At 38.6% G+C, this 15,020-nt stretch overlaps 1 protein-coding gene across 1 annotated transcript in view; it reads left to right on the forward strand.

Moving 5' to 3' along the window:
- Positions 1-15,020, forward strand: part of LOC134542735 (furin-like protease 1) — a 574,833-nt gene that overhangs the window by 493,231 nt on the left and 66,582 nt on the right. Inside the window, exons 13-16 of the mRNA XM_063387231.1 lie at positions 538-745; positions 5,746-5,863; positions 6,507-6,588; positions 8,720-8,930. Coding sequence (XP_063243301.1) covers positions 538-745; positions 5,746-5,863; positions 6,507-6,588; positions 8,720-8,930 — 619 coding nt within the window. The remainder of the gene's footprint in view (positions 1-537; positions 746-5,745; positions 5,864-6,506; positions 6,589-8,719; positions 8,931-15,020) is intronic.

Here is a 15,020-nt window from a genome sequence, read left to right on the forward strand (position 1 = left end):
CGCATGGTTGTATTAATTTGGGGTGGGAGGGGGGTTATGAGACCAAATCTCTTATTTACAGTTATAATAAATGAAATAAAATTAAAATTAATTAATTCTGACAAAAAAATTAATACAATGCTTTGTAATGTACCGAAGAAAAAACGAATAGCACCGATGGTTTCCCGACTCTCGAGCATGCAACGTTGTCATGGAGACGAAGTACCCACTGTTTCCCGGGCTTAAACACCAATCGACATTGATAATCAGTTTATTATTAATTATAAAGTATTAATACCACTAAACGAAAATAAAAACTATCCTATCCCTCAAGTTAGAAAACAAATTACGCATAAATGCCAATTTTCATCGAAATCGGTTGACTTGGTGAAGAGTTCACTGGAAACAAACATCAGGACACTGGATTTATATATATATTAAGATGTCATTAAAAAAGCGACCACCACATGGATCTTTGACGTAACAAAATCCAGTAGCACCAACGCTGTTGTTTGTTGAAGAATGCAGCATGGCAAATGCAGTGATGGTGTGCGCCAGGTGGTGACCACCGACCTGCACCACCAGTGCACCAGCAGCCACACGGGCACCTCCGCCTCGGCACCACTGGCTGCAGGAATCTGCGCGCTGGCGCTGCAGGCCAACAGCGAGCTCACGTGGCGAGACATGCAGCACATCGTGGTGCGCACCGCCCAGCCGCGCAGCCTGCACGCGCCCGACTGGCAGGTCAACGGTGTCGGCCGCAACGGTTCGTGCATCTCTCCCACGTCGTTCTGCAACCCCTTCCCTAGCCTCCATCACCCCCGACTGGCAGGTCAACGGTGTCGGCCGCAACGGTTCGTGCATCTCTCCCACGTCGTTCTGCAACCCCTTCCCTAGCCTCCATCACCCCCGACTGGCAGGTCAATGGTGTCGGCCGCAACGGTTCGTGCATCTCTCCCACGTCGTTCTGCAACCCCTTCCCTAGCCTCCATCACCCCCGACTGGCAGGTCAATGGTGTCGGCCGCAACGGTTCGTGCATCTCTCCCACGTCGTTCTGCAACCCCTTCCCTAGCCTCCATCACCCCCGACTGGCAGGTCAACGGTGTCGGCCGCAACGGTTCGTGCATCTCTCCCACGTCGTTCTGCAACCCCTTCCCTAGCCTCCATCACCCCCGACTGGCAGGTCAATGGTGTCGGCCGCAACGGTTCGTGCATCTCTCCCACGCCGTTATACAACCCCTTGCCTAGTCTTCATCACCCCTGACTGGCAGGTCAATGGTGTCGGTCAAAAGGTTTTTTCATCTCTCCCACACCCCTCCACAACCCTTTCCCTAACCCCTTTCCTAGTCACCATTACCCCAGAGTGGCAGGTCAATGGTATGGGCCACAATTCTATTTTGATCTCTCACAGACTCTTCTACAACTCTTTCCTAGCCTGCGTCCCTCTTGAGTGATGTTTTGGACACCAACGAACACGCTAACAACTTAGTTTTTAGAACAAAAAATATAATGCCTCAGACTATGTTCGACTTTCAAGATAGTTTATGATTCGCAAGCATTTATTGTCGGTTTAACTTATTCCTTGATGGAGCTACTAACAAATGTTTTTTCTGTGTTTCCTTTTGACATTTATTTATCTACTCATATCATACTTTGTTCAAATTTTTAGATTAATTAGGATTTAAAAATTACTAAAACAAGATATGTCGATAATATTTGGTGTTCTTTGAGCATTTTTGGTAATATCTTCCTGACATTAGATAAAATAACGCAAAAATTGATACGGAAAAAAGTGCAGAAATGTAATGAATTTTTTTTAAATTATCTGTAAAATAATCTTGGTTACATTTAAAAAACAAATCTTTTATGCATGAAGTTCATTTGTATTTCATTATATTATTTAAGTGTCACAATGTTTGATGATAATACAATTGATGAATGATTTTAAGGTCAATGCAATACATGTATCTTTTGCGCCCGGCATTTGAAACATAACGGACGCAGCACGTATGACTCTTAGATGTCACGATGGCTGGTGTTATAGCGTTTACAGCCGGCCTGTATGACTCTATATGCCACGATGGCTGGTGTTATTGCGTCTACAGCCGGCCCGTATGACTCTAGATTCCACGATGGCTGGTGTTATAGCGTCTACAGCCGGCCCGTATGACTCTAGATGCCACGATGGCTGGTGTTATAGCGTCTACAGCCGGCCCGTATGACTCTAGATGCCACGATGGCTGGTGTTATAGCGTCTACAGCCGGCCCGTATGACTAGATGCCACGATGGCTGGTGTTATAGCGTCTACAGCCGGCCCGTATGACTCTAGACGCCACGATGGCTGGTGTTATAGAGTCTACAGCTGGCCTGTATGACTCTAGATGCCACGATGGCTGGTGTTATAGCGTTTACAGCCGGCCTCTATGACTAGACGCCACGATGGCTGGTGTTATAGCGTCTACAGCCGGCCTGTATGACTCTAGATGCCACGATGGCTGGTGTTATAGTGTCTACAGCCGGCTTGTATGACTCTAGACGCCACGATGGCTGGTGTTATAGCCTCTACAGCCGGCCCGTATGACTCTAGATGCCACAATGGCTGGTGTTATAGCGTCTACAGCCGGCCCATATGACTCTAGATGCCACAATGGCTGGTGTTATAGCGTCTACAGCCGGCTCGTATGACTCTAGATGCCACGATGGCTGGTGTTATAGCGTCTACAGCCGGCCCGTATGACTCTAGACGCTACGATGGCTGGTGTTATAGAGTCTACAGCCGGCCCGTATGACTAGACGCCACGATGGCTGGTGTTATAGAGTCTACAACTGGCCTGTATGACTCTAGATGCCACGATGGCTGGTGTTATAGCATTTACAGCCGGCCCGTATGACTCTAGACGCCACGATGGCTGGTGATATAGCGTCTACAGCCGGCATGTATGACTCTAGATGCCACGATGGCTGGTGTTATAGTGTCTACAGCCAGCCTGTTTGACTCTAGACGCCACGATGGCTGGTGTTATAGCGTCTACAGCCGGCCTGTATGACTCTAGACGCCACGATGGCTGGTGTTATAGTGTCTACAGCCGGCCCGTATGACTCTAGATGCCACGATGGTTGGTGTTATAGCATTTACAGCCGTCCTGTATGACTCTAGACGCCACGATGGCTGGTGTTATAGTGTCTACAGCCGGCCGGTATGACTCTAGATGCCACGATGGCTGGTGTTATAGCATCTACAGCCAATGTGGCTCGGCACAGCGCTGTCAGGCTGGTACTTCACTTCGCCTGCATATATTTTGTCGGCATGCAAACCCCATCATTTTTGTTGGAATAAAAATTATGATTTGGCTTTGAGTCCAGTATTGAATCTTGAAATTTTATGTGTCGGTTTATGATTTAGAATTCAAAATTTTTTGTTATAATTTATATCCATTTTAACTCTTTTAATTACTTGCTAAAATCTGCAGGAATAAACAATTTTGCTTGCATAGAGACATAAAAAGGTCCTCAATATTCTTACAATACATTAAATGTGTCAATAGTTTTTAAAAACGAATTAACAATTTACTTTACCCCTTCATATTGTTTTATTACACCTGTTGGCTGTCACCTATCACATCTAAAATAGTTTCCTATTTTTACAAGTTTGGTTATCCATCAATAATAAAATCTTGTTTGTGTTTCAATAAAAAAATGTAAGAAGCTCTACAGCCGTGTATGTCTGAGGTATTGTCTGGCCATGCTTTCCCAAATTGACATCAGGTGCAGAGACTTCACTTCCCTTGGGTCTCATATGATAAATTCTTAAATTTTTAATAAAGGGTTCTCAATTTAAAAAAAAATTCTCTATAAAAATAATTAAAATGCAAATTTATTAGTATTACTTTTTGGGGAAAATAACCAAGCTAGACTTGATATTTTCACCAAATAAATTTGGTTTTATTTTAAACACCTCAAATATTTATTTAAAATACGAGGGTTATTTTTTTTCAACCTCCGATCGGCTGTAATAAAAAAAAGGGAATGAATTGGGAAATTATTTTAATGTCAAAGAAACGTACATCTTTTATTTATTTTTCCACATAATCACCGTGCAGATTGAGGCATTTGTCGTACTGATGCACCAGCTTTCCAATACCCTCTGCATAAAATGATGCCTCCTGCCTATTCAGCCACGCTTTAACAGTGCTCTGTAGTTCATCATTGGTGTTGAAGCGTCGTCCTCCAAGCCACTTTTTCAACGTGGGGAAAAGGTGATAGTCACTCGGTGCCAAATCCGGACTGTAAGGAGGGTGATCAAACACTTCCCATCGAAATCTTGCAAGGAGTTGTGTTACGGCGGCACTATGCGGTCGGGCGTTGTCATGAAGCAAGACAACACCAGATGTCAGCATTGCTCTCCGCGTGTTGCGTATCGACTGTCTTAGCCGTCGTAGTGTCGCGCAGTATGCAGCAGCATTGATTGTTGTCCCTGGCTCCATGAAATCAACCAGTAGCACACCTTGGTGATCCCAGAACACTGTAGCCATCTGTTTCTTGGTGCTGAATGTCCGTTTGAACTTTTTCGGCTTGTTTGGAGAATAGGTGTGCATCCACTGTTGTGATTGAAGTTTTGTTTCTTCATTATCGAAATGAATCCATGTTTCATCACCTGTCACAATTTGAGTCAAAAAGTGTTCACCATCGTCTGCGTAACGCAGCATAAACGACAAGGCTGATGCCATTCGCCGCTCCTTGTTGATGTCAGTCAACATCTTGGGTACCCATCGGGCACAGATTTTCCTGTATCTGAGATTGTCTCTAACAATGGCGTATAGGGCTGACCTTGAAATGAGCGGAAATTGTTCAGACAGTTCTGAAATCGTGAATCGACGTCTCTCACGAACAACTGCATCAACTCTCTGAACTGTTTCATCTGTTGCTACCGACTTCCTTCCTTGGCCACCTTCATCATGAACATCAATACGGCCTTCGCGGAATTTCCGACACCACTCTCGCACAACGCCATCGCTCATAAAATTTTCACCGTACACAACACTCATTCAGCGATGGATTTCTGCTGCAGTGTGCCCTTCTGCCTGTAAGAAACGGATGACTCCACGCAGCTCGCATTTCGCCGTACAGTTTATTGTTGCAGCCATGTTGACATTCCCATAACCAAGCTTCAACTGAGGTGTGAGTTGGCCGCTCCACATGGTTGGTGGAAGGGGGTAAACACTACGAGACGTGTCGATTCGTGTACGAGCGATTAGGGTATCTATTAATGGGCATGCCATGGAGAAATGAAACTGTAATCACACTGCAGGGCACTGTTAAAACGTGGCTGAATAGGCAGGAGGCATCATTTTATGCAGAGGGTATTGGAAAGCTGGTGCATCGGTACGACAAATGCCTCAATCTGCACGGTGATTGTGTGGAAAAATAGAGTAAAGATGTACGTTTCTTTTGACATTAAAATAATTTCCCAATTCATTCCCGTTTTTTTATTACAGCCGATCGGAGGTTGAAAAAAATAACCCTCGTACATCAGCTTCCTGAAAATGTGTTAATTGTCTATACTCCATAATGTATATCTATTACTCTATAACATTTTTACTGATTGAAGTGCCTAAAGTAGTTACATTTATTAGAATACTAATTTTCACCTTACTAGCACTTTCATTGGTTATTGTATCAGAAATTAATTTTGAGTTAAATTTAAAACTTTCACTCTAGAGATCCTATGACTTTTATAAGATGTTGTGATTAATGTATTCCGCAGTAAGTCATTCCTTTGGCTACGGCTTGATGGACGCCTACGGAATGGTGAAGCTGGCGCGGACGTGGAAGCGGGTTCCTGATCAGCAGAAGTGCGAGGTTTCTGCTCCACACTCAGAGAAGTGAGTTTTAACGGCTTGTTTCTGATGATTTACATGTCATTTTGGCAGACATAAAACATATTTATTTGGTGATTATGAATATAGTGAAGGGTACACTTTTAAATACGTCTGTAGTATTTGATTTTATTCCTCTTTAATTTATATCTTAACTGTTTGGATACTCTTGAGGGGTCAATACGTCCAAATTAGTATTATAAGTACTAAATAAACGTCTTGCAAATAATTATCACAAATTAACAAATAAGAATATGCATTGAAATATTTTTCTAAGTGTGGTTTTCGTACAAATACAGGTAAAAATGCGGGTATATCAATATACTTTTTAAGTAATTTTATGTTCCTATTTTCCCTTGTCTCTATATTCTCCACCAAATTGAACTAATCCTTGTGAATTTTTTACTTTTAATATTGTTCAGAGTATTTAGGTAACTGTCCTGTTGAGTTGACTCCAGATTCAAAATTTGTTATATACCTAGTATGAACTTAAATAAAGATTTTACTTTCACAAAATATAAAAGCTTTGATAGTGTAAATCACTACATACTTCTATGTTGTTATTATTAAGGGCATATTGTTTGGTTATTTATTTAGGACCAGCCTTGTTTCATGTGACCTAATAAAATTCTACATGTTCATATCTCAGGTTGATTCCTGCCAAGAGCCAAGTAATTTTGCAGCTAAATGTTAAAGAATGTGCCGGCGTGAACTTCTTAGAACACGTTCAGGTAATTATAATTTCACTCAAATTTTATTTGCTCTCTAGTGACACTCAAACATTTAAAATATTTGTATAAAATAAATTATTTTGTAATTAATGGGACTGATGTTTCAATAAAAGACTTCTGAACGAAGCTCTGGGCTGAAACAGTCCCACACGTAGAGTGAAAACATAAAAATCTAACAAACCTTAAGGTAAATAACTCAAAGGTAGCCATAACTAGCTTTAAATTATTTTTTTTATTTTTTTTTTATTTTATGATTTAATGTTATTTATTATATTTTTATGAACTGGGGTTCATTCTGTACTGCAGACCTCACAGCCGAGTAAATATTCAAAATATAAAGACCAGCAAATAGGCCACTTTCAGAACATGGTTACCAAATGTGGCCCAATATGAGTTGGTGGCCCTTACTTGTATTCGACATTTAGAATTAAAACCAATGTTATACACCACAAATCAATACCTCATAAATTTTTCTTTAATTAAATCAAGTATGGAATTTAAAGTATAAATAATTACTTTAAAGATTAATTAACAAGAACAATATTAATGAAACTCATTTTCTAGGTATGACACACATTGTAGACATAGTAAAAATAAGTGATAGGTATCTAAAGAACTCATATTGTTTTGAATCTTGATAAAACATGTACGAGCAATACCTTCAGGGTGTTTTTTTTTTCTGAGAAGATGTATTGGACAATTCGTGTTTTTTATTGGTGGACGAATAATGTAAGGTTTTTAGCTTATGCTTCTGCAGCAATAACTTTACTTTTATAAGGGGTGATGTTGGTCCATAAAATTAAGAGAACAAGTCTAGTAGTCTTGTATTTTGCAAAGTGTTCAAACCATTTGACAAAGGTTTGGGAATTCATTGAGCCTTTTGGAGTCATGAAAACCAGATTTCCTGTGGGTAATTTTTTTTCCATCTGGTTTCAAACAATTTTATTTGTACAGAATGGCAGGAGGCGAGCTTGAACTAATGCATTTAAACAGGTTATTATTTTACGCTGATTTCACAATGTTCATTATTTCACAATGTTCATTATTTCACAATGTTCATTAACTACATTATGTACACATCTAGATCCTTTTTTCTGTTTTAAGAAGTCTGTGTTTTATGTAGTAATAGTCTTTTATAATTTTCATCTAAGATATAAATCGATTTTTGTAACTTCCTTATGTTTAATTGTAAAAATAGCCTAAACAATTTCTTCCCAGATGATGCTGAGTTGGGATTGAATTTTTTTGTTTTATCCCACAAAACTGACAAATATTTAACACATTTATTTTTAAGACTTTTAGAGTGAGCGGCATTTCTATATAAGATAATCTGATGATCCGCTTGCACAATTCTGGCTTCTGGTCATATAACGAACATGTTTCCTGCCTGTAATGTTCTGACGACTGCCTGACTCGAGATGACTCCACATGGTCTTGCTGGGATGCCATGTGTGATGGCAGCGCTCTGGCCGACACTTTGTCCTTTAAACCCGTAGTCAGATCATTACAACTTTATTTCCATGATAAACTAAAATAAATAAATCCAAATTATTACAGAATGGAAAACTCGCACCAAATTTTAACTTAAAAAATAATCCTACATTTCCAAACCGTTGTAAGCCATGCATAAAATTATTATTTATTAACAAATGTACCTTTATATCACAAAATATATATTGCTTTAGAAATATTCGGGCTTAACTACATTGCTTAATACAACTTTCTGCAATAATTTTTGTTCCAATAATTAAAAAAAAATTCAACAACGTTTCCAAGGTGGCCCACCTAAAACACGAGAACGTTTTCAACAGTATTTTGGTATCAATGAAAAAAAAAATTTACATATCCTAGATTTGTACATGTACAAAACACCCATTAGAATATCTTTCAGAAAACATATAACACGAATGAACCAATTTCTTACGAATAACCAGTTTTATTTCAGTTTCAAACTTTCCTTGGAAAAAAAAAAAAAAAAACAAGCGTAGCCTGGTTGAACAATGCAACTCTAATGATGGTTCACAACATGGCGGTCGTTGAACCAAGAGACAATATCACTAGTGTCTCTAGTCAGACTTGCCACGAGCCATGACTGCAGCAGAGACCAAGGAGCGCGCGGTGACTGGCCCAGGCGAAGGTGACGCTGGTATCGTCGCGCCGCGGGGACCTGCAGATCCACCTGACCTCGCCCGCCGGCACCAGGTCCACCCTGCTGGCGCGTCGCCCGCACGACATGTCGCGCGCCGGCTTCCAGGCGTGGCCCTTCATGTCCGTGCACACGTGGGGCGAGCAGCCCTTCGGCGTGTGGCAGCTGGAGATCCACAACGAGGGTCGCATCCTGGGTGAGCGCGCCGCGCCGGTCTCCCCGTCACACACCTGCCCGAACACACCTTCGGCCGACCTCGGGTTCATTGACGCGACCACGTCTAATCAATCGATGAACGCCTGCTGCACGCACGAAAAAGTGTCCCGTAACGCACCTTATCCCGTTACGATGTGTCCCGTTACGCTCATTGTACGCTTGCGCCGCATCTGTTTTTCTTCCACTCGATTGGAACAACCATCGATTTGACTTTTTCGAGGCACGTTAAACTTGAAACACTCCCACTCGTTTCCTACTTTTCCTATCATCGTCCTATCCTCAACAGAATAACACAGATTGGAAGAAGTTAAATAGCAAACATGTATAAAAGTTATAGTTAAAATAATAAACATATTTGAATTAATGAGTGCTAATAAAAGTAAATTTATCAATTAAATTGTAGATTTCATTTCACTCCTTCTTTGTATCCATACAAAATAGTGATAATTCAATAAAAAATGATTCAATTGTATTCATAAAAGTATGCAATCATTTCATCAATGTTTTGTTATGACGTTGTCACGTTAAACTATCGTCCGTAAACCGACTTTACAGACAGCCTTTTTTTTTAATGTAGCTATACTAACCTAACGAACCGTCCATAGTGTTTTAAAGTGTTTTAATGTAGCTAACCTAACCGATCACTTTTAATATTTGAATTCGTTTTTCCTGCGCAAAAATAAAACTAATCCCGAAGTTGGCCGAAGGTGAATTGTTCGGGTGTAATCGGGAATGGCAGAACTTTATGTGCATCTTAGGTCTCCCTACTCTACACACAATACTAACCATGGACTTTCAAGAAGTCGCAACATTTGAACATCGAATGGTTGCTCGTACACGGATCGCTCCTAAAAATGTATCATTCTTGCACTCGGGCAAGTTCATGTTTATTCAAGAACTCAAATTGGAAATTTTATGACAGATGAATTTTAAAACCATCTGCCCTCTCCGTTTTCTAGTAACGAACATAAAGTTAATACACATGTATATGCTGTTGACTTTCCCAGAATACGAATCATTCGTTCACTTAATTCCAACATATATTTACAGAACGATTGACATTCAAAAATACTGCATGCGAAATTCGGCTGTTGTTGGGTACGTTTTCATAAATGCCTATCGAAATATCTGCTATTTATTAGGAAATGTTTCGCTAAAATACCATCCACAATAAAACAAACACCGAATTTCAAATTTTCGGACCACTTCTGGATTGCAGTGATGCAGCTTAAAATTATACAAAACATTTACAACTTCTTTACATTAATGCCTTTAATTTAAAAATTTAAAAAAATAATTTCATATACATTAAATTACCATCGACATGCACCCTTAACAAAAGCATATACTCATAATTTACATACATTGACCATACACATTATAACGTGACATGCAAACCAACATTTACAAAAAAATGTTTAAGCCCAAATTTATATTGTTTTGGATATTAAAAAAAAAAAAAACAAAGAGAAATTGACATGTGTGAAGATTTGCATGATACATAACCACTAGAAATTTAATTTTTTTCAAACACGCTAATGATTTTTTTTCCTGGGGAAAGGCTTTGGAATGTAACGGTAAGTATTATATTTTTTAACACTCCTCTATTTACTAAAGTTATTTAATTTGCCACTTTTGATATGATAGTAATATGGTATTCTCAAACCATTTATAGATATAATAGCTGAGCTGATCAATAATGGTAAAATAATTAAGTGAGAATTGGTCTGTTATTGTTTGAACTGCTAATAATTAAAAGGAATGTATATATGTGTAAGTATTTTATTTGAGAATCATGCTATCAAATGAAATGTCATGTGACTACGTTTTTGGGATAGTATTAAACACACCTATTTATCAGTAACTTTTGATTTATAAGAATGGTACACTTTATATGGGTGTGTAACTAATGGTTATTATTTAGATAATACTTGTGTGGAATAAGTAACACCTTTACCCAAATACACGAATTGTGGCGTGAATTTTACTATGGTATGCTAAGATTTCTTTCAACGATGTGTTTTAATGTGAATAAAGATCACATTGAATCAATAGCAATTATGGTAATAGTAAAAGTAATGATGAAAATAATAGGAGTATTGCTAGCTATTTTTCGGGTAACTTAATAAATTGTTAATCTGTAAGAAAAATGAGACTATAAGCAAATCAAGTACACATTTATTTAAACAAAATATTAAAAGAAATTTTTTTTTAACTTTTTAATATAGCTATTAAAATTAATACACATGCATTAACAGGAATCAAATTATTTCACGGCATTTGCCTAAAATTGCAGGGCTTCTGGGCTCTAGCCATTAAGAAGGTGAAGATTTCATCGACGTTTCTGACGACTGTGCGGTAGCTATCTTCAAGTAGCAGTTACCTACTGACGTTCTTGGAAATTATATTTCCTTTCAATTCTCTCGTCTGAGAAGGAATGTTTTCTGATTGACTGCAGCTCTGTGCCAATTAAAGCTTTCTTTTTATGGTTCCCATGCTGTCTGGCCATTAAGAGGCGATTAGCCATTTTTGATCAAGGGATTTGCTTTGAGGATTTCTTTTACTCTTTGATGATACTCTTCCTCGCGATGCACGTCTTCCTCGTGATTCAACTCTTCCTCGAAATGCACCAATTCGCCGCGATGCACTTCTTCCTCTAAATGCACCTGTTCCTCTATATGCACCTCTTCATCTCTATGCACCTCTTCATCTCGATGAATCTCTATATGAGTCGTGCATTTCCCAAACTGGCCATCTCCCTCAGAACAGTTTTGCAAGAAATCGAGGAAAACTGTTTACTCAATTCCATGATGTGGCATTCAAGATGTTGTAATGTTGAAGTGTGTTAAAAAAAATGCAAACAATATTTAGTAAAAGTCCTACAAATCACAATTAATAACATTGTCAGTTATTAAAGTTTAAAAATTGAACTTGGCTGGTTTTGGAACTGTCCATGTCACTTGGCCAATTTTGGAACCAAACCGGTTGAAAATACCAAGGATGTAAAGAACATAAATGTTTATTGTGATACATTGTACTTGGTTACATTGTGTATATAATATGCCTAGTACTTGACTGACATGTTAACAATGCATTGTAAAGTACATACTTGTTTAAAAACATTTTATACATAAAAGTATTGTTACTGACAGATGCAATACTTTTAATTAAAACTATGACACCAGGACATACCACTTCAGCACTGTTTCACCTTTGAGTTTTACAGTACTTTACACTACACAAATGATGCAGCATCCTCTGTCATTAGCTCACAGCCATCATTAGATGCTTCCTCTGGCGCCTCCTCTTCATGTAGATCATGCAGTTGCAGGACATTTTTATAAAATTCTAAGTGCTTGAGCTCCTGCCATTTAGCACCAAAATGTTTTGTCAGTAAGTTGTTAACATCCCTTATTTTAAGTGGGTTGACTTGAACATCAGGTTTGACAACACTAGGAAAGACCTTTCAAAGTTTTGGCTCTCTTCATTGTTGTTTTGTAGCCACAGAGGTCAGTGCGATAATGCATCTCTCCTGATACTAAACTGCTGTTTCCGGCCTTGTTCTTTATGAGGGACAGCCTTTAGAGGCAGCAAACTGGAAGTGCCACTGTCCTGTTGGTTTAGCGAGTTCTTTAGTTAAGGCTTTCCAATCATAAACTACACATTGTGTCCCTACATGAATGGTAGACCCATGCTCAGCAAATATTTCAACATATTCCTTTGGATCACAAATCACCTCGTGAGAACGAATATGTTTCTCTATTTTACCAAACACTCTGTCTGGTGGGAGAAAAGAATGACCAATGATAGGAAAAATTATTTCTATTTTTTCAACACTCTTTGGGGTCATGTTGACAAACCAGTGGGTAAGCATGGTAACCATTATAGAGTTCTTGTTTTGGCCGCCGCATCCATCTGCCACCAGTCTCAAAGTAATGATATTCGTACAATCAATATTACACAAAGTATGGTACACAGCAGACGAAATTTGGTTCGAACCTTTGGCAAATTCTGACTCATTCCAGCGATAAATAGTGACTGTGTTCATTAAGTGAAGCTCTTGAATGACCTTTTAAAACAGTAAAATTATACTCATACAACTGGCGGCTATAGTAGGCGGCCTGATCTGGCACTCGTGGCATAACTTGGTTTTTCTGGCAATCAAAAGACGTCGTCAGTAAACCATAATAAAATGCTTTTGCTTTTAACCTGTGTACCCTTTGTTGTGTCATCAGCTCATTTTTCTTTCTTAAACTGGTTTCATGTTTAATTATGTATGTTAGTTCAATGCATGTCGAACATGCATCTGTCCTAGGTGTTCCAAACCCTATGTTGTAAAACTTCTTTAAAACAGAACGGAAATAACTTTGTTTTACTGATAAATCAGGGCTCTTGTTCTCTCTCTGATACATACGCCACATTTTTTTAATATTGAGATCACTGCTTAGGTAGACACGCTCCTGAGTTTTACTTCTACAATAATGGACTTCAGTAGCTTTGAATCTTTCAATGAATTCTTTAACTGCGTTGAGCTTTGGAACAAACAATTTCGATCTATGGTCCCCTCCCCATCCTTCATGAGGAATTTTGCCTGTTTTCCTGTACCTGGAAACGAGTCCTTGCAATCTGTGTTTAGAAATTTGCAGAATTTTTAAAAATGTTTCTCTGTACACACGGACCATCCTGCCTGATAGTTTCTTTGGTATAAAATATTTTATGGTTACCTGTTTAGGCTCCCGTTTACCTTCTGAGCGATGCCTTTTTGGTTCCTTTGCATTTGTGTGCTTCACTAAGAATGCATCCTGTCGTTGTTCATTACGGTGGCCGTAGAAACATTCATGGAAGTACTTGACATCATTCTGGTTAAGTGTTGCACACTGGAATGTTGGATTCTTTTGACGACACTTCGGAATTGTTGGAAAGCCTTGGGCAGAATACCTGAAACCACAACACATTTTTATTTTACAATACATTCTCGTAAAATTCAGCTTTTGTATCTGCTAGTTAGTAACATCAAGGAGTTAACAACTAACATAAAAGAGAAAACTGTACAACAACATAAAATGCAACTGTAACACACTCACCTCTCCCTTTTCTATTTATTTTTCTTCCATCTGTCCGGATTTCTTGTTCGTTTTCTTCCTCTACCTTCTTCACATTGCTGTGAAAATTTATACATTTTAAGAACAAAATCTAAATCTTGCAACCACCACAACCTATACAAACAAACAAAACAATCACTCCATAGATAATATAGCTATAACTTACTGGTATGGAACTGCGACTTTGCTGAGACAATACGAGAGTGACGCAAATCACTCGGCCGGTTTTGGAACTAATTGGCGAAAATATGACATGGCCGGTTTTGTAACTAATATATTGTAACACATGGCCGGTTGTGGAACTAACCCAGGGATTGCAAGACGGTTTATTAAATGAATATGGCCGCTTTTGTAATTAACTGCTCCTTATTCACTGTGGGTTACCATGGGTTTTGATTTTCTAGAACAAAACCATTTTTTTTTTGTGGAGATGGCCGGTTTTGGAAAAACACGACTCATATCTCGATGCGCCTGTTCTCTGGATTAACTTCTTCCTCTCGATGCACCTCTTGCCCGGAGAATGCAGTAATTTTTATTGCTATGGTATTCACTGGTGCTCCTTTAGTTTTATCAGTAGGTTAATAATTGGGGGCTTGCCTTGTAAATGGAGGGGTGCAAGATTTTTTATTACTTTTATATATTAATTCCTAAACTTGAGGAAAAACTATGTTATCTAATATGAACTACCAGGGGAAAACTTTTACGGCTGAAAAAAATTGTACACACAATTTTTTTTTTTTAATTTTCTCAAAATATATTAACTTTAGCGATTTTTCTATAATGTAAAGATTTAAAAAAAATACAATTTTCTACAATTTTCATTTTTTTATCTTTTGTGGTGCACGAATTGTAAGAGTGCATCTTTTTGAACATTGAAATTTTCCGTCAACTTGAGGAAATAGCTCTGGAAACAAATAAATTTAACACCTGTGTATTAGTATTTCATTGTCTTTGACGAAACTTTATTT

The sequence above is a fragment of the Bacillus rossius genome (genome assembly GCF_032445375.1).
Source record: "Bacillus rossius redtenbacheri isolate Brsri chromosome 9 unlocalized genomic scaffold, Brsri_v3 Brsri_v3_scf9_1, whole genome shotgun sequence".
Classification (NCBI taxonomy): Eukaryota; Metazoa; Arthropoda; class Insecta; order Phasmatodea; family Bacillidae; genus Bacillus; species Bacillus rossius.